The sequence below is a fragment of the Opisthocomus hoazin genome, chromosome 2 (assembly GCF_030867145.1).
Source record: "Opisthocomus hoazin isolate bOpiHoa1 chromosome 2, bOpiHoa1.hap1, whole genome shotgun sequence".
Taxonomy (NCBI): domain Eukaryota; kingdom Metazoa; phylum Chordata; class Aves; order Opisthocomiformes; family Opisthocomidae; genus Opisthocomus; species Opisthocomus hoazin.
In genome coordinates, this window is record NC_134415.1 from 69102500 (window position 1) to 69126329 (window position 23830).

The 23830-nt window shown below is 38.1% G+C and overlaps 1 protein-coding gene across 8 annotated transcripts in view; it reads right to left on the reverse strand.

Moving 5' to 3' along the window:
- The window catches only part of L3MBTL3 (L3MBTL histone methyl-lysine binding protein 3), an 82605-nt gene that overhangs the window by 7365 nt on the left and 51410 nt on the right, over window positions 1–23830 (reverse strand). For all 8 annotated transcript variants that reach the window (XR_012763179.1, XM_075414069.1, XM_075414070.1 and 5 more), the window contains exons 15-19: window positions 22385–22499; window positions 19264–19366; window positions 11047–11193; window positions 9471–9635; window positions 5422–5513 (exon numbers count right to left, since the gene is read on the reverse strand). Coding sequence is in view for 7 of the 8 variants with exons in the window: in XM_075414069.1 (XP_075270184.1) it covers window positions 5422–5513; window positions 9471–9635; window positions 11047–11193; window positions 19264–19366; window positions 22385–22499 (622 nt within the window). In the remaining variant the exon portion in view is untranslated. The remainder of the gene's footprint in view (window positions 1–5421; window positions 5514–9470; window positions 9636–11046; window positions 11194–19263; window positions 19367–22384; window positions 22500–23830) is intronic.

A 23830-nucleotide genomic window follows, 5' to 3' on the forward strand; every position in this document is an offset into this window, starting at 1 on the left:
GCTCCCATCCCACTGGCCTCAAAGGTAATGTACTAGTGGGAGGGTGGCTTCAGCCACAGGCTGCTGTTGCTGCTGCTGTCTGGAGAGCAGGAGCAGCTGCAGATGTGTGTAGGAGGAAAGAGTGAAGAGGCATACCTCAAATGATGTCAAACTGCGTAAGACATCGATGTTTATTTAGATCCACTGCAAACGCAAAAGCAACAGGCCTGCTATGAACTCAGGCCTCGATGCTTCCCAATTGCCAAGTAAAATTGTGGAATACCTCTGGAATTCATTTCTGAATGAAACAGCCAACAAAGAACCTATGCCTAATATTCCTTGCTAACACAGCTTCATGCAAACACTCACAAATCTCTGTGCTGTTTTTGTTTGGATTGCTCACTTCTGTTACAGCTCCATTTTATTTCCATTTTTGGGAAGTTGCTATTATTCACAGTTCTCCCTTTACTTGCTGTTCTAGTTTTCATACCGTTGTGCTCTACAACTAGGGCACAAATTCCTATTATAGATTTTTGCCAGCACAGTGGGACTGGTCTAGAATATATAATGTGGCCAATATAAGATGTGATTACATTTGCTTGTGTTGTTCTGCTCCACTAGCTTAAATTTTTGTTACTTTCAAGACTTCTCCTCATTTCTTATCACTGTCGGTTATTCAGAAGTTGACTCTTAAGCCATTTAGTATTGCCAGCCCACTGATTAAATTTTTAGATTCCTTAATTTGTTCCTAGCATCATACTCTTACTCTCGGAAGTGAGTTTCCTAAGTGTCTGTTTACACTTCACTGTTGTTCTTCCAATGTTCCTTAGAGTTTCTACTGCCACGAAAAATCTCAGTGAGAAAGAAAAGAGTCTTGTCAGGCAGCAAGCACACTGCGTGTGAAGCCTATTTTACCGAACAGTATTTTTCTCACTGTTCCCTTGTATCCCCTCCCCATCCTTACCCTCTTTTCTTTCTAAAACAGGTCTCTTTAGAGTTGAAAATACAAGTATTTAGCTTTTTTTGTTTTGTTTTCCATTCACAAAGCATGTAATATGTTGATACTGTAACATAAACAGCAGACAATAATACTGCATGAAGAAAACTCCAAGAAAATTGCACTCCATTTTCACACATTTAAACTTACGTATCCGTTAAGAGCATACAGGTACACACATAGTGCATAGCAGCAATGACAGCTAAGGTTACCTATCTATCCCATATGTCTCTATTTTCAATAACTTACAGCTGTGTCAAATCCTAACAGTTCCAGATGAAAAACCTACGCTGGGTATCTGTCCGTGCTGTGTTTTTTTGAAAAACTTCAAGCAAACACAGTTCAGCTGGCTATGAATGAGGTTAGCAGAAAATAAGTTTGCTAACGTGACACTACATAATGCTAAACCTTGTACTCCATCTATTCACATTTAAGAGACCTATTTACCGACACGGAAAGGAATTCAGTGCCTAATGCCTTTGAAGATAGGGGCAAAAAATACCTCTGCTTCTCACCCTGTGTGGTATCTGCCTCACAGGTAAGACGAACAGCACAAAAGGTGCATGTAAAGTGCCAAGCTGCCCAACTAGACAGAGCAAAAGGGCAAGCACAGGTCCCCAAGTTCCTGGGGAGGAAAAACCCCATGCACCAGTACAAGCTTGGGGCGGACCTGCTGGAGAGCAGCTCTGCGGAGAGGGACCTGGGAGTGCTGGTGGATGACAGGTTAACCATGAGCCAGCAGTGTGCCCTGGCTGCCAAGAAGGCCAATGGCATCCTGGGATGCATTAAGAAGAGCGTGGCCAGCAGGTCGAGGAAGGTTCTCCTCCCCCTCTACTCTGCTCTAGTGAGGCCTCATCTGGAGTACTGTGTCCAGTTCTGGGGTCCCCACTTCAAGAAAGATGAGGAGCTACTGGAGAGAGTCCAGCGGAGGGCTACGAGGATGATGAGGGGACTGGAGCATCTCTCCTACGAGGAAAGGCTGAGGGAGCTGGGCTTGTTCGGCCTGAAGAAGGCTGAGAGGGGACCTTATAAATGCCTATAAATATCTTAAGGGTGGGTGTCAAGAAGACGGGGCCACACTCTTTTCAGTGGTGCCCAGCGACAGGACAAGGGGCAATGGGCACAAACTGAAGCATAGGAAGTTGCAGCTGAACATGAGGAAGAACTTCTTTGCTCTGAGGGTGACGGAGCACTGGAACAGGCTACCCAGAGAGGTTGTGGAGTCTCCTTCTCTGGAGATACTCAAAACCTGCCTGGACGCGGTCCTGTGCAGCCTGCTGTAGGTGACCCTGCTTTGGCAGGGGGGATCGACTAGATAATCTTCAGAGGTCCCTTTCAACTCCTACCATTCTGTGATTACGCAAAAAACAAAAAAAAGCCCCCAACCCTGCAGCAGGTATAACCAGACCCTGACAAAAGGAAGTTTAGGTTTATTGTGAGTAACTTCTTGCAAAAGACAGCGGAAAGCACAGTACTTTGGTTACCATCTATGTCTGTAATATCAGACATCTAATAGTTTTCCCTGCCCTCATGCTCTGTTATTCCTCGCTCTGCAAGCCCTTCTTCCCATAGAGAGGCAATCTGTGTTTGTGTGCCAGAGAAAACATGTGATGTACTCCAGTCTATGGCTCAATGTGGACATTTAGGAGAACAGTAACTTGAGGTGCACCAGGGGTTAGCCAGTTTCATCACAGAGCCACAAAGAGCTCCTTGAACCAGGTAAGTGATGAAACAAAATCTGGCTGCCAGCTCCACGCGAGATAGCAGAATCAGATTCAGTAAGTTCACACTTTTAACCCTGACCACTGTTCTTCTCTGCTGACACTTTGCTTCAGCATTAGCCCACCTGCCTCTACATTTTTCTTCATACTTTATGCAGCCTTTTCCCTGAACCATGTCTTCCATAATTCACCTCTATCTTCTTAGTGAGTTACCTTCCAACAAAATACAACCTTTAGTTTCAAAGAAGCTAAATGTCAAACACTTTTTGGCATTAACAAGAGACCATTAAGACTGTTCATTGCCCCGTGCAAGTTCTAGCTCCTAATACGTATCAGGTTTTTAAACTCAGGATCTGTGTTCATAAAAAAATCTAGTATGAAGGGGTCCTGATTTCAGTAGAGTTCGTTAACTCCAAATAATCTCCCCAAAAAAGAAATACAGCAGCACATCTTTTATGAATTATCAGTAGAGAACTGCTGATGTGAGCATGGTGAAAGTAGGCTGAAGAATAATAATGTAAGTGACATGCAGAAAAAAAGGCACAAGCAGCACAGGTACCAGTAGTCACAGTTCACAACAGTCTGCACAACTGCAATTATTTTAGCTTGAGCTTTCCATGACTATGATAGCAAGAACTCAGTCATCCATTTCCATCCTCAGATTAAGTATTAAGGCACATTTAAACAAATAATGGCACAAAATTGTGTGTATAAAAGGGAAGTAAAAAGGATATCTTTGTTGCACAACAATGTAGGAAAGTGCTCTAGCATTATAAATCTAATTGTGCAAGACTCTACACAGACTCTACAAGTAGTAAGCAGAGCTTATTGGTGAAATTTTATCCAATAGTCTATTCTGCCAAACTCGAACAGACTCACAAAATCAGGCCAGTGTTCTTAGAATAAAAGAACTGCAGAGAACTTAAAATGTTGCCAACTATTTGATTTTAAATTTTTTGTATTGTGTTAGATAATGCAAAGTCAACATCAAAATAGTATGTTTCCATTCTGCTGAAACAAAATACTTCAAATGACCAAAAGCTCTCTTTCTTTTATCTGCTTTAGAGAGATTTTTCTTTTAATGCTTTATTTTCTCCAGAATTCTGAACTACATCATGTTTCAAAACATTGTAACAACCTGTATTTTTTTACATATTTTGCACAGCTCTTGTAATGGATGGCATCTTTCATACTTTACACATTCTTTAGAGTACCTCTTAGATCTGAAAAGCACTGACAGACAAACAACGTTTTAAGATAAAAACAAATGTATTAGAGGTTAATAATTACAAATAAAACATCACCTTAATTTTATCTTTATGCAATTCCCTACTAGTCTAGCAGAATTTCCAGGGTTTTATGACGATGACCTCACTTAAAAGGTAAGAATCATATCCCTTGAAGAACCACAGTCACAAGTCTTAAGATTTCTGACACAGGCCTTACAAATTTTGCATTGCACAACAAAATGTTGAAGAAAAAAATCTAAAAATAGAAGGAATTAATTTATGAAATTAAGACATTTAGCTTCTCATTGAACTTGCACGAGTGAATAAAAATTTTGCAGCAAACGCTGCACTGGAACAATGCACTGACTCAGTCTAGTAACTAAATAGCCTGACATACTAAGTTTCACACATGCAAAATAATTATCAAATGTAAGATTGTGATGTTCTGGATTTGTACTGTATTCTTTCTGAACAATGAGGATAAAAATGAATAATGAACAGCTACCTCTATCTGTCCAGCTGGATCAGTGAACAGCCAAGAGTTTAGACACAGCAAGTACACATGACCACACAGAATCCCTGAACCAAAGAAAAGTCCATGCTGGAAGGGACCTTTGGAGACCGTATGATGCAACCTTCTGTTAAAAGCAGGGCATTAGACTAAGTTACCCAGGGCCTCGTCAAGCTAAGTCCTAAATATTTCCAGCAAGAGCAATTCCACCTCTTTTCTGGGCAGCTATTCCAACTGTTCTCATGGTTAGAAGCAACTCGTGCCCACTCCCTTTTTTCCCCACCACTGTGCATCCTGGGGGAGAGAGTACCTCCATCTTCTCTGTCTCTACCTTTTAGTTATTGGAGCACTGTGACTAGATTCGTCCAAGCCTTCCCCTCACAAATTCCTTCAACCTTTCTTCATATGTCAAGTCCTTCAACCACCTAATCATCTTGGTGGCCCTCCACTGGACTGTCTCCAGTTTCTCAGTGAGGTAAAAATTTTAGCCATCCCTCTGTAACAGTCATGAAAAGAAAGGGCCTGTTCTGCTTGTGGGCTGCTGGAAAGTATCAGACTGCACAACAGACTGAGATCGGGCTGAATAAGTGACCTTACCTTTGCATTATGCCTGTAATGTGTAAATGCTAAACGCGGCATCTTCAACTTTCTTTCCGTACACTTGTGAAGCAACAACCGAACGTTATACAATTCAGCCTGGTTTAAGCACGTATTTTTAAAAGTCAGTGGAAAAATATTCTTGAAATGAAACTTTTAATACCACTATTCATTTTGCACTCATCTTTACAACTGCAATAAAGTTCTTGGCAAAGCCTTTGTTGATTACAAGATAAAGAAACACAGTGTTACTGTTAAATTTTTGGACGCAAACTGCAGCCACAGAAAATAAGCTGTAATGCAGTTTTACGAAGAATTTCAAGCAATATCACACTTCTTTTGGTCTACAGATTTTAGTATGAAACTAATGAAGTACTGCTAATTTACCTTTAATTTCATTTGAAATAAGCAGCTGATTTTCTGTCTCCTCCTCTTCACACTCTTTGTTCTTTATGGAGTCCTTTGTTTGTAGTACTCCACTGAGGAAAATAAGATATTCATTTTTTATAATACATCATAAAAATCACTACGCATGATGACATCTCTTGCTAACAATGCTATTAACACTCCAGGATTCCCACACAAAGGATGCTGTATCATCATAAAATAAATAAAGAGGATCTAATTACTGACTTACACAGATGGCATAACCACTGACGTGAATTGTACAATGAAGGCTCAAGAGTAGTGTAAACTAAGATTACGTAAATCATATCAACACACTTGACTTCATAACTGAAACTGGAAAATATACACATCAAGGTAGTGGATACATCTACGGCAGAAGATGGGAAGAGTGAAGAACAGACATATAGCTGCATCTCCTACAAAGCATTAATGGTTATCCAGGCCATTGTCAGGAGCTGTCTGAAACAATATCCACTCCTTTTACTCTGTCCAACCCTCATCTCCACCCCACTCCAACTCCTGTACTATACTGACACACTGTTGTGCAGCTGTTAATGATCCCACTGAAAAAAATCTGTTATTCTTTTGTTACTGCTTTCATCACTTCTTACTCAGCTAAGAGCCGCTCTTTGCCTGCTCCCTGTGGCTGCACTCTCGGCTTTGCCAGCGCAACCACTTGCAAAGAGGGAACGCCTTCGCCCTGTTAAGAAAAAAGGGGCAAGAGAGATGGAAGTAAGAGAACTTCTAAACAGATGGGGGTAACTTCACCTTAAAGTCAGCCCCTGGGAATTACTTTTCAAACTCTGCCTTCAGAGGGTATATCCAGCCTGGTTTCTTACAAAAATGAAGCTTATATGAGTTTGCTGACATTATGTGTGTATTTATTTCCTTCTGCTTTTATGAACTTCAGAACACCCTGGCCAATTCTTACCAAACCATCGCAAATACAGAGGTATCAGAGATGCTAAGTACACAATGAACGTTTTCTAAAAATAGGCACCCGACTTGATCGTGAAGTCAAGACTACAAGAAAATGCTTTACTAGCTGCCAGAGAAGCAGTCAACAAGAATCCCTTTAGAAAAGTCTCAAACACAGGTAAAAAGCCAAACTACCACCTAACTACCAGAACTAACACCTTGTTAGACATTAAGATTAGCTAACCTCAAAATACAAATCCACAGAAGAAACAGAGCTGTTTAATTCAATTATTTACATTTACACAATTAAAATAGAATTTATATATTAAATAGTATTTATAATACTAAAAACAAGTAAGCATTTGGGAATAAATCAGCTAGCAGCTGCAAGTCCACTGACATCAACAGAAATACACTTAACACTCTATCAATGGTGCAAAACGGACACAAGAAATCGGAAAATCCAGCCTTTGTAGTATGGGAGGACACAAATAATAATGGTATGACAAGCAATGCCAGCAGAATGCATACAGCAGGAATGCCTTCCTGTGCCACAAAGGACTTCTCCACAGTATCTTCCTCAGAAATATCACCTGCATTTATTTACTTAAAAATTCTTTTCCTAACCTCCACAAACACACAAAACTTCTAAAGCAGAAGGCTACAAAGCAGTGCAATGAATTAATTGCGAAGTTAAAGTAAATGATTACTGTAATTAAACACAAGGAAGAGAGATCACCGAAACTGGTGAGGAAACATGTGTCTCCTTGTTTTCTTGGGGACAATTTTCATAGCAACATACATCCAGAAATTTAATCTTACCAATTAAATACAAGATAATATCATGAACTGAAGGTTTTGGGGAAGGAGCTGGAAGACAGATTTAGTTTTCTTTTAAGAGGTAATGCCATTTGATTCCCAAGCCTGAGTGTTCACCTTCTTAATTGTAAATACTTCCAGAGTGGAATTCCTACTACAGTGAAATTCTTCAGCTATTGGGAGAGTATAAAGATATGTTCAAATTAAAATTGAATAGGCTGTAGGCATATAATTTTTATCTTGAATTTCAATCGCAGGAACATTCCAAAGGGACCAACCACAATTTTTACACACATATTTTTGCAAACCAAAATTTTCTAGGATAATTGTTTGTATGCACAGATACCCCTTACTAGTTAAAAAAAGGAGTAAGTGGAACTGGAAGTTAGCTGACTACCACTTAGATTTAGCACAACAAAATAAAGCTCAAGGTTGGCTGTGTATGTGGTTTGTTCCTCAATGAAGGACTACTATGAAATAGAAGATTACCTGGAACATGAAGGGATACACAACTGTACTGAAGTCAAATATAATTAAATCCACACTATGAGCTCAGCAGCTAAAGAGCACACAAGTATATGGATCTATGTCTTCAATTATGCATGTGTGCTTTGAATACACATCTAAAAAGATCCACTGGGTATTGCAATAACCAGATGCTCAATATTTTATGACTCTAGCAGTTCATACATACCTAATGTTGTGAAGACTGTTTTTCATGCCTTTTTAAAAGGAAGTTTATTCAACTAAAAGTCCTCTCTGACTATGCTGGATACATAAAGAATGTGGAAAGCTGGATGATAAAATGCAGATAGTCATCAGCATATTTAAGCAGTTCAAACACAAAATGCAAAGCCTCTGGGTAGCTCAAAATTGGCACGAGGTTGTTATTCTCTGCATGAAAACGACTCAATAGAGCGAACAGACAGCATACATTTCAGTTATTTTAGGGCTTCATAAAGATAACACCCTCTAAAAAAATGAAAGACCAAATAAATTGTTCTTTGATTAATTTTAAGAGATATTCTGCACAGTCAAAGTTTATTTCTGAAAGAAGATTAATTTACTATAATTACAGTTAAAATGATAAATGACAACTATCATTTAACACAGGTTATTTCAGAATTACACATGAAACTGTCTTCTGTCTTTTTCCTGTTTAAACTCACTTGAGTGAATTTACACTAAGGAACACTATTTATTTGTGACATGGACATTACATCAACAGCACCTGATGGTCCTACTAGATCTTTTTCAATACAACTTTAATAATATCACCTGATTGAAACAATGTGGAAGAATGTTCGAAAGAAAATCTGACCAATTTTAAAAGATGCAAAAAGCTACACATTCAAAAAATCTTCTGCATTTGGTATAGATTTTTGGAATAAAGGAAGCAATGAATACTAGTTCACGAACAAAACAAAAAAAATCTAGTGGAAAAAATTAGGGGAAATCATAAAACTGCCAGATCTGGTTAACCCAATTTGAAAAAAAGGTACAATAAAAAATCCTGCAGAGGAGTTTCAGGGGATTTAATTGCTTCTTAACAAAACAGTCACATTTCAATCATCAGCTTTACTGTGAGATACTAACTCTCCAAAGTCTCTCAAGACACTATTATTACTAACACTTACAGTTCATGTATTATGAACACATAACAACGTAGCTGACAAATATACATATAACAAATGATACTTCTTGTTCCAGGGTGTGTTCTATTTCTGTATGAAAATAGCCAATAAAATAATGCATTGTTACTGTAACTAATTAAAGATGTAGGGAACACTACTGCCTCACATATCCCCATGAAAACACTCAATTCTATCTTTTTAGTCTCAAAGATAACCTTTTTATACCATAAGTACTATTTTTCAGTGCAAGCTTGGAGACTCTCTCATGTAATTTTTTGTCAAAAAGATATTCCAAATCCTGAGAGTTGAGGAATTACTTTTCATTTTTAAATATATGTACATATTTGTACACGTACAATAACATATTTGTACACAGAGGTAGGGATCCCAACTTCCAATAATTTATTGGTTTTGTAGAATTTTTCCTTTCCTCTCCGCTAGTATTAAGAAATATGCATTTCTTATTTCTTGAACACACTGTGACACTCCCTTCCCCCCTGCCTATTTCTAATATAAGACAGCTGAAGAACTTCCATCTCCTTCCCCACTGCTTCCAAGAGTTGCCTGGACAAATCACTGTACTGCATTGTCTGTTAAGCTGCAATTTGAACCAACCATCTCCAAACAACCCAAACGTTGAAAGGAACTGATAGTTACCCAGGTGCCTTCTTTTCTTTCACATCACAGAACAGGGGCTTCTTGCAAGGAGATACACTTTCTGCATCTTCCTGCTTAGTTGTTTCTGATACAGTTTTCCCAGATGATCGATTGTGAGCTGAAGATTTCATACCGATTTGACCAGGGCTGGGGCATTTTCTATCACTGTTTAAAACAAATTAACAAAATAGTTAAAACCGAGAGCAGCTGAGGAGTTGTTCAACTTTTCTTCTCTACGGGTAAAGAGTCAATAGTGTAACTGTTGAAATACAAGGGTTTCATTTGTTTGTTTTAAGAAATACACAGAAGTTTCTTACTTGCCACCAACGAAATTGTACACCTGGGATTTTCAGAAATCACAATACAGAACTCTCTTCCCCATGAAATCAAAGGTAAAACTTTTAGGCAATTCAACAGGAACAGAATTTGCCTAATGCTATTTTTGATAATAAGCTATCCACTTCAAGTATCTGTAACACAAGAAAACTTTGAAGTATCATTTTCCTCCTATCCCTTTTCTCCCTTCCACAATATACTGTTATGCAGTCAGGACCCTTTAAAAATGTCCAGCAGTCCAACATTTAGAATAATAAAAAAAGTAGCACCTGACACACTCCCTGCCACAGAGAACACCGCTCTCAAACTGTTACTGGCTTCACTGGGCCAGTACTCGGGCTACCTGTCAGAGGGTAATGAAGTCACTTCCGATTTCTACAATCCTACACTTCTAAGAACAATTGAACCAGTCAGCGCTCTTTGACAGCTGAATATTTTGGTTTTTAAAGCATGAAGCTGCAACTGTCTCCAAGAATGCAATTTAAAATACCATCGTTAAAAAATTGTGGTCATTACAGCGGGAACTGGCGATCTTGACTACGAACATTCACATTTTCACATTTACATTAATGTAGCCCTTGAAAAGAATGGAAAGTCTCCCTTTTCTTTTCCTTCTTAAATTATCTATGTATCCCCACAGCCCAAAATAAGCACCGGAGTTGGTGTCCACAATTTCTGATAGAAAATTATCATCTGAAAAGCACCATCTTGGTATCACATCCCTTTGCTTTTTCCCAGTGCTCCAGCTAGAAGCTTCAGCTACAGACTTTAGTATCGTTCTTGCAAAACTCACTCCCAACAATCTGATTCCCCACTCCCACAACAGCAACAGAATTCACAGTGGCTATTCTTCAAAGAGCAACATTGATTTACAGTCACGTCAATAAGGTCACTCCAGCAAACAAAAGAAACACAAATAAATCGTTTTCTTAAGTGAAATCAACTGGCAAACAATCCATTTTAAATTCCAGTTAACCACTTAGTAGTCTAGATAGTTACACTGAAAGTGAAACCGAACTCTTGTTAAATCATACATAGTAAAATCAGTATCAGTCTTTGACAGCTGGGTGACCTTTTCAATAAGCACTGATGAAACCACTTCTTCCCTGTAAATGAAAATGCAGATAAATAGGCAGGCCTTTCTGAAACCATTCAGCCGCCACACAACTACAAATTATGTTGTAGAGCACTGAAATAAAGTACTACTGTCAGTCACGGACATCGTTTCAATTGTAATTACTTGATTACAGGAGAGGTGGATCTTTCACTTGCTTCCACTTTTCTGTTTCTTGGGACAGGACCGGCTGCAGGCATCTCCCCACTCAAGCGGTCAGGTAAGAGGCTTTCTTTGTTCAAGTTCATCTCCGAATACGGGCAGCTGACTGCACTACAAGTTGAAGAAGAGAAATGCCTCCTTATTCTCAGACACTTTACTGACTCCACTCAGTTCAAATGAAACGACATCAGAGACCAGTTTTCTACAAGAAGATGCAATCAATTAATACAAAGATGATTAGAAAAAATGCAATAGTCATCATATTTTAAAATGTTAAACCCACTGATTAAAACCTCAACTTGAATGTTTTTCACATTTCTTTTTGACAGCGACTTATGTAACACAAATTACATTAATTTATATTACAGCGTACATTGTGGAAAATTGCTTGATGAATGTTTAGCCTACTCTCTCATACCTTTAATGGTGTTTTATACGTAATATACAGGGTGCCTTTGACTACACTGACCTCTCTCCAAACAAAGTCATATTCCCATGGTTATTTTTCCTGCAAAGGAGGGCGTTTCTATTACGCAATGTTCACACAGACGCTGCATTGCACAGGCCCAGTATGAGGAATGGCACACGTCCTCTTACTGCAGCGAATGCCCCATCTTTGCAAACGCCATTGTGTGCTATTCCATTAAAAGATTGATATTTTTACAGTCATTCAACACTCCCTATTTCACTACACTCCAACTAAAGAAAAAGAGAATTTGACACTGTGCTTTGATAATGACTTGTAAATATTACTTTAACAAATATGAAATTCATACCTCCCACAAGAGGCAGGAAAGGGAAGAACAGCAACACAAAACGCATTGGGCTGAGCCAGCATTTTGTCTTTAGAAGAATGCAATGCAGTGTTCAGCTGATTAGTCAGGCTATATACTTGCACTTCAAAGATAATATTCCAAATTCTGAAAGGCATATATATGCCACAAGAGTGAATAACAACATGCTCGGTTTTCAAATCTCTATTTAAGATGTAGGAGAGGCTGTACTAAACACAATGCTCTATTTCTGGTTCATGAGCCACGACACTATAATCTAAAATTCTGCTTTCTTGCTCACCCGTATTACAAGGACGTCTACCATGGTAAAATGCAAAACAAAAAAAAAAAGTGTCCTGGAGTTTTGTTTGTGTTTTTTTCAAGAATATAACTATCTGCCTTTCCATAAACTACTGCAGTCTTTATTTGTTTCACTGATTATTACATGCATGAATTCCAAACAGAACTGCCTAATACAAACAAGTCTACCTTGCCAGCCATATGCCCTGCTACCTCCAAATTACAAAAACTAAAAAGAAAACCAACAGATTTCATCGTCATGTTCGTTTTTACAAAACACAGAATAAAAAAAGGCCTTTTATTCATAATATGCTATACATTCTCTTTTTCCTTTACCAATGAAGCTTTGGATTCACAGTCTGTATGAATCAGCTCCTATCACGAGACTGGACCAATATTAGTAATCTAATTTTGGTCTTACCGACATAAACAAAAAGTTGGTGGAAATTTACACTTCTCTCAGCACTAGCATAAAAGGTGAAAATTCCTTAAGGCTATACAGACCAAGTCAGCCAGTCCTTATGGGGGTTATTGACACAGGAGTCCAACAGCATGTCTAACTTTGTCAGTTGGTTCATTTGAAAACAAGACAGTATCAACCTTTTTTTTTTTTTTTTAAATCCCTGTATAGCTGTAATGAGCTTGAATGATGGAAGAAAAACACACCAGCAGAATGTGATTTCTGCTCTTCTAATCAAGATGAGATCCCTATTTAAGGCCACTCCAAGCAGATGGTGTTCCACAACAGCCTATACCATGTTTTCAAGGACACACAGCCATCCATACCCAGAGGGTCTGCACAGGACAGTTACCTTTGCCTTTTTCTGAGAAACTGGGTGGTAATTCCAGCACCTCCTCTGAGACACCGGCACCAAAGTTTTTTGCCATGAGAACCTTCATACCAGAAGTTTATGTAGCAGAATAAGATATAGCCAGATGGGTGGCTGGACTCTAAAGCACTACACTTGAAATAGGGTATTCTTTTGTTAATTAAAATGTTTTAAAGACATGGAACAGAATATACAAAGAAAAATTTAACTTGGAGCATTTAACTTTTATTTTTAATTTCTCTTAAGCAGAATCTGGCATTCTATTTTAGATTTATTTATGTACCTCTACTTACATTTATTTTTTAATCTACTGGTTTCATCCGCTTTAGGACTAGCCTCTGCCAGATGTCTTAAAAGAACAAAAAAACATGAACTGAAAGACGGGGAAGAAAAGAGGAACGCTAGGAAAGAGGGGAAGTTGTTCTATATTCTCAGTTCTTTATATTGCTGCATCTATCACAATGATGTCTTTTTTCCCTTTCAAATGAACTACAAGATGAAAGATGCAGGCCTCTATTCAGAGAAAGGTTTAAAGGAGCCAGTGCTAGAGGGATTTAAGTTCTTGCTGTGGCAAAGTCATACCATTGTGATGAAATACAGTTATCAGAAATTCACGAATATATTGGTTAATCTCAGTTCTGCCGTTGCTATAAGGCAAAGCATGTAATCTTCTTTTGGCTTCCTATGCTCATAGGGGTGTTTTTAGACTTAATGTTTTTAAGTAGTTAGAGGCTTGTCTCCAAGAAAAACTAAACACACCAATGTGGTATTTAACTTCAGTTGTATATTATTAAACAAGCCTTACACTGCAATGAAATCTGACGATACAATTTCATCTCCAGCAGGTCTACTGTTTACCAACACCATTAATATGTTTTAACTAAAAAACAAGAAAAAGCCTCAACATTCAGTCCTTCATTAGAACTTGCCTGTTCATACACTGCCTTTTCCTTTGGTATTTTCTGGAAAAACAGAAGTTGAATGACAATTTCAGTCAACAATAGTTATAATATTAATGATGCTTTAGAACACCAGACTCAGATGAGGTTTTTCTTTGTAATTAACCATTCGAGTTGCTGTATAAATTTATAAAAACTCCTTGATAGTCCTTTGATGTTACTATTACGTGGGGCAACAAAAAGAACCCTCAAGGTTTCCAATGGTAGCTTTGTTTCAACAAAACACAGCACAAATGAACCTGTGTATGAGTTACATGGCTTCAGATCAATCAGTAAATCCTCCTGAATCTCACTGCCTTGGGGCTTCGGTTCAGTTTAACTTGTCTACTACAAAGAACAAAAAATTAATCTTGTTGTTCCTACACAGTAGAAAAATTTGATTTATACAGGACTGCAAGTTTTAGAGACAACTCATCTCAAGGGCTCAGAACTCCTCATGTTTAGGTTATTTAATATTAAATTAGGAATTTTAACTCTTCTGTCAACTTAAATGTGGATTTCTGCCCCAGCTTGCAGTTTGCCTTAGCACACTATTTTGAAAACAGCAGAAGTTCAGAAGCCAGTTTCCAAAATGATCAGATGTCCTTGACTTGGGGGTACCAAGGCCTGCCAGAGGCACAGGGAGCATGGCAAGAAGCGGACGCAGCAGCAGCAGGCACCCAATCTGAAACCTCTGCTACACATCTGACAGGGCCGTACACCCACCAGCGCTGCTTCACAGCTTTTAAACCAGTCCAACACGAAGATACTCAATTATCATCTGAGCTGCTTCAGTAGCCTCAACCCATGTTTCAGTAAACAAATTTTCACATTAACACCACTCGACCCCCCCCCGTACAGGAGAGTAATCAAGGATCAACATAGCACAGCAATTAGGCATCTGCTGTACGCTTTGCATCCTACTGAAGTGGCAGCATAGTGACTGGCAACACACGTGTCTGTAAAGCAGTTCTCTGGGGAATGGGAGCCGCTGTTTCCAGAGTCCTGCACAGGCAGAGTAAAAACTGAGCATGAAAATAAGCGTCTGTTTTTATCGAATCAGGAAAGTTCGATAAAGGAAAAACCCAGTGCACCAATTACTATTTCCTGTATACCATTCTGAAGATTGCCGGGATCACAGGCCTGGGATTTTCAAGTCAACAGAGGTTTTACATAATCAGCGCTTTCCAGAAGTGTTAAATGGAACAGAAGTGTCAAGGTAGCACATCCCATTTGTGGTTATTTTGCAACTGCTCTTCTATCACTCTCAAGATCTATCTCTCGATAGGGTCACACACACACTTTTTTCCTTCTAATGTTCAAGGGTAGTAGGATAAAACTGGGCTACTGATGGGTGGGCATGGACTTTCGTCTTCTCCAGACATCTGGAGATGCTCCTGTCTTCTAGTGGTATGCAAATTTTCTGAAGCACAGAGTCCAGCTGGATTACTCGGCTTCAGCACACCCAACATTAGCAGGAAACATAAGTCAGGATTCTTTCTTAACCTGAAGAAGTAGGGTGGTACTCTGTTTGGTAAAAGAAAGTTAATGTTGAAGTATTTTTAAATACAGATTATTAGTCTTTGTGACTGCCTGGAATATTTTGCAAACCTGTATGAAGCCACAGAGAAGTCTCCTTGTTTAGCTGTACTGGTTGGAAATGCTATCAACCCCAGCTCCTCATTGCCCTTCAGGTGTAGGCTACTGCCAAGCACTGCCAGGGCATGAGGTTGTACGACAGCTCCAGGAAAAATCACCAGGATTTGCTCAAACTATCTTCCTTGATGGGTTAAACAAATAGAGGACTAACTGATAGATTAGACTTTATCTAGAGCAGCCTACGTCCAGATGACCACATCTGCTGGTAGTGATATGTGATTAGTAAGCAATCTTCCTTGATGGGTTAAACAAACATATCGGACTAACTGATAGATTAGACTTTATCTAGAGCAGCCTATGTCCAGATGACTGCATCTGCTGGTAGTAATACGTGATTTGTAACAAATCTCCAGCAAAAAAGCCCTGACAGTATCTGGGGGATGTATTCTTTTTTCCTGCTGGACTTTTGTTAAGCAATGTCTTTACTTCAGTTGACTTTATGAAAAGATTTTTAACTAGTCTGGAAACAAGTGATGCAAACATTCTCTTTCACAATTTACAATGCATGTTTATCATCAAAGCATTCTTTTCTTAGGAGAAAGCTGCTTCAACAGTCTAAACCTGACTCAAGAGTAGCTTATAATGGATTTGGCTGGGGCCAAAGACATTACATAAAAGATAAAATGAAACTTGAAAACTGCATCAAAATCAGAAAAGAACTACTTCAGCAGACACTGAACCAATAGATGCGACCTCCTGTTGAGCTGACGTCCCCGTGTTTCTGCGCTGCACTTCTCTTACAACACAGTCTCCATCACAGCACATTCAGTTCACTTCCAACTTAGACATAACACATGTAAAGTTTCTTCTAAAAATCTTTATTCATGGGGAGTTGACCCAAAACACTAATGACCGGTTTACAACTGACCGCTTTCCATTATTGCTTGAACTTGAAAATTATTACATGCATTAAACAGAGAGCATGCAATTCAATGATAAATACACAGGTGATCTGCATAGTGCTGCCAACCTGCACATCAGTCTCAGTTTCAGCCACACAGCACAAAATCCTACATCAACTGGTGACAGATACCAAGTCCCTATTAACATCAAGTTTTTCAAAAAATAAATGCTTTAACTCCACCACATAATTAATCACCAAGGCTTTCATCTAGTTCCTAAGGAACAAGCTCTCAAAATTATTTCAGAATTACTTAGCATTTTAAATTATCTTTTATGCACACAGGCATTTATGCTGTAGACAGACATTGTACCTCATCATGAAAAAAAAGATAAGCATGGTTAAATACATTTCAAGGTTGCCAAGATAAAAGAGCTAAGGGACTGCTACCTGATGTGGATAATTATACCAATTTCAAAATGTCTTTGTTAATTCAGAAAAAAAGTGATGATACAATGTTAGAATTTTTGGGGTGACCTGGACCCTCAAGTCTGTAGACTCCAGGTAAATAACAAAACTCATTATTTTCCTCAGAAACGCTCATGAAAAAGACTTCAATACCAGCACAGAGGGCAAACCAATATAGTTAGTGAGTAAGATACTTAACGGTTTTAATTTATCTGCTGTGAAACAGCAAATACCTGTCTTGTGATCAATAAACTCTCTTTGGTTATATTTTTATTCCCTAAAACTATCAGTTAATGTGAAAATAATATGATTGCTAAGACTGTTGTAAAAATAAAACACAATAAATTGCCATGAGTTTATTTCTTTTCATAATATTCAGGATGAGTAAGTACAACTCTAAATATCATGGAAAATCTAGTTGCAAAAGCAAAGGCTACATGAACTAACTAGACATATAGCTCTTACTCACTCTTTCCCTGTGAAACATTAGAAGTTTCAGTGCCAACATTTATTTAAAGAGATCATAAATTAAAAACTTTTCTGACACATTCACTTACGGTTTCTTTTTCTTTTTTTTTTTTTTTTTTTTTTTTTAAGTTTCAGCCTTGGGCTAAGAATGGGTATGTTCACCTGACTCTAAATAATTGAGATAGCACATGCTAAGTAAGGAAGATAATATTCTGAATTGGAAGTTACTGCCTTACAGATGAGGTGCATTAATAAATCATACAAGACTCAGTGTACTGGAATATGAAATAAAATGGGTTTCAGCTAAGCAGCCAGGAAACTTTTTAGGCAAGTCTAGTTTACTTCACACTTGTAGTGGACTAAGAACATGAATGCGGTAGGTTACCATATGCTAACTGATGGATGGTAACCTCTTAAGTACTAACTTGACTGTTTAAGGAGTTGTCCTGCTGACTGAGTGCAACAAAGCTTCTCAATCAGGAAGGTGGAAAAACTGGAAAAAAAAAAAAAAAACAACCCAAAAAGAATAAGGACAGAAAAAGACAAAAGGAGAAGGGTGAGAATAATCTGAAAGACAGCAATACGTCATACTGTGTCATGACAACGCCACCACAGTTCATGCTGCAAGAGGTTTTGTCACTGGAGCACACGTCCCTTCCTGGAGGTAAAGCTCATACCACCATCGGGAGTTCTTCTGCCTCCTAACGACACAAACACAATGCCTCTGCTGTAGATAGCAAAGAACTTATTGCAGCACAAGATGCCTTTTACACACTAAATACGGAACAACACAGTGAGTTTTGCTGGCAGGTATTTTGGTTAGGGTCGAGTCAGGACTTCAGTCAGTGCTGATACGCCATCAAAGCCTTGTAGCATAATTGTAGCCCACAGGATATAACTCTCCCATCAACACCATGAAAAGATGGCAGAGCTAACTCTCGGGTCATGGTAGTTTAATAATATACTTAAAAAACATCAATAGACAAATAACCAAAGAGAAATCCTCTAACCATATGAGAGGAGAAAGCACGAAGTGAGGATTGTGTGACTGTGTAATGGAAAAATTCCAAGCAAACCTCTGGAAGGTCTAATTTGCAAAAAGGTATCAGGATGATATTTATGATACTTAACTCTGAACTTAACATGTTATATTAACTGCATATCCCTTACTGAAATATTCGGGATTCACCTCATACTGTAAATATTTTTAAAATAATAAAATTTTGACTTAGCAGATGTTTCCCATTTACTTTGTCATGCTCTCTCTGTCCCCCATTCCACTCTCCCATGCTACTGCTCTCCCTATGTCAAGTCTCCCGTAGGACAGCTTGGAATGTCCACATCTCTGTATTATATCTCAGAAGGTGTTCAACGAATGCATCTTTAGAAACACTACGTACAAACAGCAAGTTGTTCAGGTTGTCATTTGGGAATATGTCAATCCAAATTTTCTTTGTAGCATTTTTCCAAGCCAACAAGCAAATCCTTACCCCTACCAACCAAGCAACCAAACATCCATTCTTGTAACAAAATTACTGTCCTCATATTTCAAAAGGTTTAAAAGTTATTTCCCTACACATATCTGCGTGTAACATTTTGCAATCCAAACAGCAAGCCAAGGAATCCTCATAGGAACAAAATACAGAGTAGCTGAATCTATCAATTTTGACCAAAAATGATGTTCAACAAATCTTATCTCGGCACACCCTGGTGAAATGGAGTTACAGACTACTAATGTTTACTTCAGCATGCTCACCATGGCAACGGAAATCATTGCATATTTAGGTTTACAACTTTTTTTTTTTCCCCTCTTGAATCTGTTTTCTTGTGAGCAACAATTAAAAAAACCCATGTGCATATATCACTCAATTGAAAGAATAAAATTCCAGTTTCATAGCACATACCTATGATGGCCAATATGTCTTGCTCTTTTAATGTGCCCAACTCCTTTACATCCTGCTGTGGGACAGACCCCATGCTCTAAAGCTTCTACCAGTTCCAAGGGACCTGCATGTCAGGGGAAATTACATATGAGATTAAAAATAGTATCTAACATTTTACAAATTATATAAATATGCAGGAATACCAGAGTATCATAATAAAAATGAAGGAGAAATAAAAAACAAAACCTAATTTTAAAGTACTTCAAAATTGCATTCTGCAAAAGCATGATGGAGGTTCAAACAACCTAATCCACTAGAGAAATAGTATTTTTCTGTGTGAGTAAATCTCTACAAGAGAGCTAAATCTATACAAAGAATGCACATCTTGGAGGAACTGTATTACTTCAAATTTATCTCCTATTAACTACAGGCAGTTGGAACCTGGCTGTTTTGCAACAGCGCAAAGTAAGTTACCTGCCTGTTCCTGAAGACAGGGATCTGTTTGTAATGGGTATTGACCTTCTCCATTTTCAGCTCATTTTCCAGTGAACAAGATGTGAAAACAAAGGCTGAAAATGCTACCAAAAAGAACAGGCCATCAGGAGATTTTTGACATTTTTACCTATCTGAATTGATGTGTCTGTCTGATTTTCAGCAACCTGTAACAATAATGTCTGCAGAGACATGAAAGCATGTAGCTGTCAAAATTAGCTTTGACACTCAAGCAAACACAGTGAATAATCCATAGTTTCATAGCAAGTGAGACACAGACCCACTCCAGTATATGAGACTGAGAACACCTCCTGCACATCTGCAACCATGCACTGTCTCTCTGGTACTGGTTTTACTTGCAAAGTACATGAACTTGTATCTCCTCCTACAGATAACAATATTGACATAAAATGGTCTATTTAAATAAATTTTCCTAGAAGAAAGACAGATTCTTGCTTGCAGATGGATAAGGAAAGATGGAGAATTATTATGTACAGTTATGACTGCGCTGAAGTCCACAGGCTTCTACAGTCTTTAAAATGGTGTAATGGATGAGAGAACAGAAAATTTTATCTCTTCTACCTTTATGTAAAATTGATGCCTGCAACATAGCAAGTTGACTCAGAGGAAAAGTTAACTTAAAACAGGGACACTTCTGTAAAGAGAAGTCCTGCCTCTCTGATGCTCTGGTTTTGCAAAAACTAGCTCCCTACAAATGTTCTCTCTTCCCTTAAAAAATTCAAACTCTCTAAAAATGTAATTTAAAAGAGCTGCAACTGGCTGTCAATATTTATGCAAGAAGCTGCTGCTTGAGTCACTGTGAAAATATTAAAATCAACAACAATATACGGCTCAATTCTTTAACTGCTATCAAAATGGTCATAATGCATCACTATGACTTCACTACACCTTAAGAGAAAACACTGTGAATACATAAATATCGGGAGCATAAGACCATTATGATGACTGGTCTAGATTAATATTGCTAACATCACACAGCATTCACACAAAGCTTCTGATGTTAAAGACAGGGATCTTGATTGCATCATTAGAAGGACTGTCTTACTGACTGACAAAAAAACACTGTCTTGCAAACTATTTTGTTCCCTCCTTCTGAAACCCCTCCACAAAACACAAAATAAACTTTAACTTACTTGCAATTAAAATTTTTATAGTATGCTATACCATACTCTATGGTAATAACACAAAGTCATATTGTTGCAGGAATACATTATTCAGTAATAATCATATTTTAATAGTATTTGTGCACTTAATTACTCTTTTTCTATTTAATGGACAGTCGCTTTCCCTCCTGTTACATTGTCCATCTTCATTTTTATAGCTTAACTAGTATCAAAAAGCCACTTTCACCAGCCACATGCTAAAACAGATGAACAGTGCCTCCTATGCCACCACCTAGACGAGATCATGTCTTGTATCTGATGGGAGTCTGTATTTTGTTTCATTTCATGTCTCCACCAAAATGAACTTTTTTATTTTAAATCTTAACCTAGATGGGAGTATATTCTTTTTTTCAGTCTTAGGTAACAGAAATGTCACAACCTTGTTCAACTCTTTTACCATATATTGCAATTTTTATTTAAGTGGCCATAGGCTACTTTTTCCCACTGGACTGTTCCTTCTTTCAGCACACAGGATGCACATCTCGGTTTAAGAAGCAGATATGCAGCACCCTGTCTTCCCCTCATTATTCACTTTGCGCTTTGGCACTTATGGCACTCTATTCAGACTCTGCTTTGAAGGCAGAATGATTAACTTCCTAACAGGCAGTCATCACTGTACCACTGGAGTGCTCAGAAAACTGATGAATGTACTCTGATCACGCTCGTGATAGGAAGCGTTTCTTCTTGACATTTCAGAGACACTGAATTGAGGTACTGAGATTTTCAGGTAACACGTTCACACAATCTATGTGTGTCTTATCCCAGTTATTTCACATTTAGTTTTTTCAGAGTACTTGGCATTGCTCAGCTTTTCTCATTTTCCAAGCACAGCTCTTTCTGATCTCAGTTACAGCTGTGAACACTCAGCACTTTTGCAAAGCATACCTCAGAGTCACAACATAAAACAGCCCCAGAGAAGAGCACTCAATTAAAAATCATCTGTTCAAAGTCTGGCTAAAGTGATTTCACTACCATTATCCAGACACACAACAGTGTCGCCAGGGATATCTTTACCACAAAAGTCTCCTCTCCTGTCAAACTTCAGTCTCATATTTGACCAACCTCCCACTTCTTCTCAGTCTGGACTCCTTCGAGCTGAAAAGCACACTTACCTCCAAGAGGATGTGGACAGAAGATATTAAGAGTGATGCCCTATCCCTACTGAGTGCCACAGAAGTTTCACCACTGGCTTCAAGAGGGCCAGGATTTTATACAACAGATCTTTGGTTTTGGCTGTGGTTCTCATGTATACAGAGAAACAGTCTATTTCCATTATGGTAAGGGTTGATAAAGCTATCTACTAAAAAGTGATTAATTACTGACTGTTGATTTTGCACTAAATGTCACATTTACACTATTTTGCATATCCTAGTTGCTACTTTTCCTGGGATGGCACTGGCAGGGAAAAAGATCGCAGAGTACACATGCCTTTTAACATCATTACATTACAGCGTGATTTCTCTTACTAAGTGGGGGCTGAAGAGGGTGTCCGGTTTTTGTACACCAGCCTGCAGGATGGATATCAGGGCTATCTACATCAGTCCAATAATCATAAATACTATCCCAGCCATCAAAATGGACCTAAAATGAAAAAGGAGAAGAATACATTTTAGATCGAAAAATTCTCTATAAAATCAGTTTCCCTAAGTAATCTCTGAAAATGATATGTCCATTAGAGAAGTCACTTTGAGAGAACTACTGATGTTACACAGAAAATGCACATACATTCTGGACCAGGCATACTCTCACTGCAGTAAAGACAGAGGTATCATTTGGTTGTTTACTATGTCTTGCATCATCAGGCTCAAATCCCAGAAATAAAGCAGGACAAGTTTAGTTCTCACATTATCACTTAAATGAAGCATGAATTTCTGCCTTTTTTCTCTCTCAAAAAACCCCAAATCCAAACATTTTTTTCATATCCTGTTTGAACAGGATTTAAGAATAGCAGAGCAGTAAGCAAAGCAAAAAAATGGCATTTATCCATAAAAACCAAAAAAACCCTCAACATACAAGTAAAAATTTTACTGAAGTCAGACTATACAGGATAAGGAGTTGAAACTGAAGAGAAAATGAAGTCTGTGACTTCCCAGAAAGCCACTAGTATGGGCTATACATGCATTTTTTTCAGGCAAAAGACAAGTATCTTCAAATCTTACCTGACCTCTGTACTAGTAAATAGCTCAGATCTCTCCTGCAGGTGTGCGGATACACAGATACATACAAACAGAGCTCTTTCAACATGTGCTACAGAGTCAAATTGCCATGCTAGAAGTTACAAATCCTGTCATTTTAACAAATTTGACTGGAGAGGGTTTTTTGTTGTGTTTTGGGTTTTCTTTTTGCACAACCAACTTAAAGCTTACACAGAAAATGTGTAGGTGTGAAGATACTCTTTCTGATGACTCCCTACCACCAGTTAATTCACATTCAAAATGAAATGTCAGCTGCGTTTCCTGCTTGAATTACCAGGTATGCATAAAAAAATCTGTACAAACCGCAAACACAAATATCTTTATATCCATCTAACGGGGTATCTGGAATATGCTAGCTCTTTCTAACAGTTAAGGGCTTCAGAACGTAAACTGGTTTTGTACAATAAAAGAAAAATAATTCAATTATACAACTTCTGGAAAACTGCAATTTCTTAAAAATACGTTATCTGAGATTAATCCAATCTAAAGTCCGTAATTAATATAAAGTTCAGAATTGCAGAAGTCAATGACATGGCACAAGAGATAAGGGTTATCTTTTTGTATCTCACTTTTATCTCTCTCCTCTCCCTGAAAGTTTATAGAGACAGATTCAATTAACCCAGGCCATATATTTTACTGGCCCTAATACAAATACCACAGCAGCCCTTCGACACTTGATATGAAATAATCACATTTCTTGATAGAATAGACAACTGT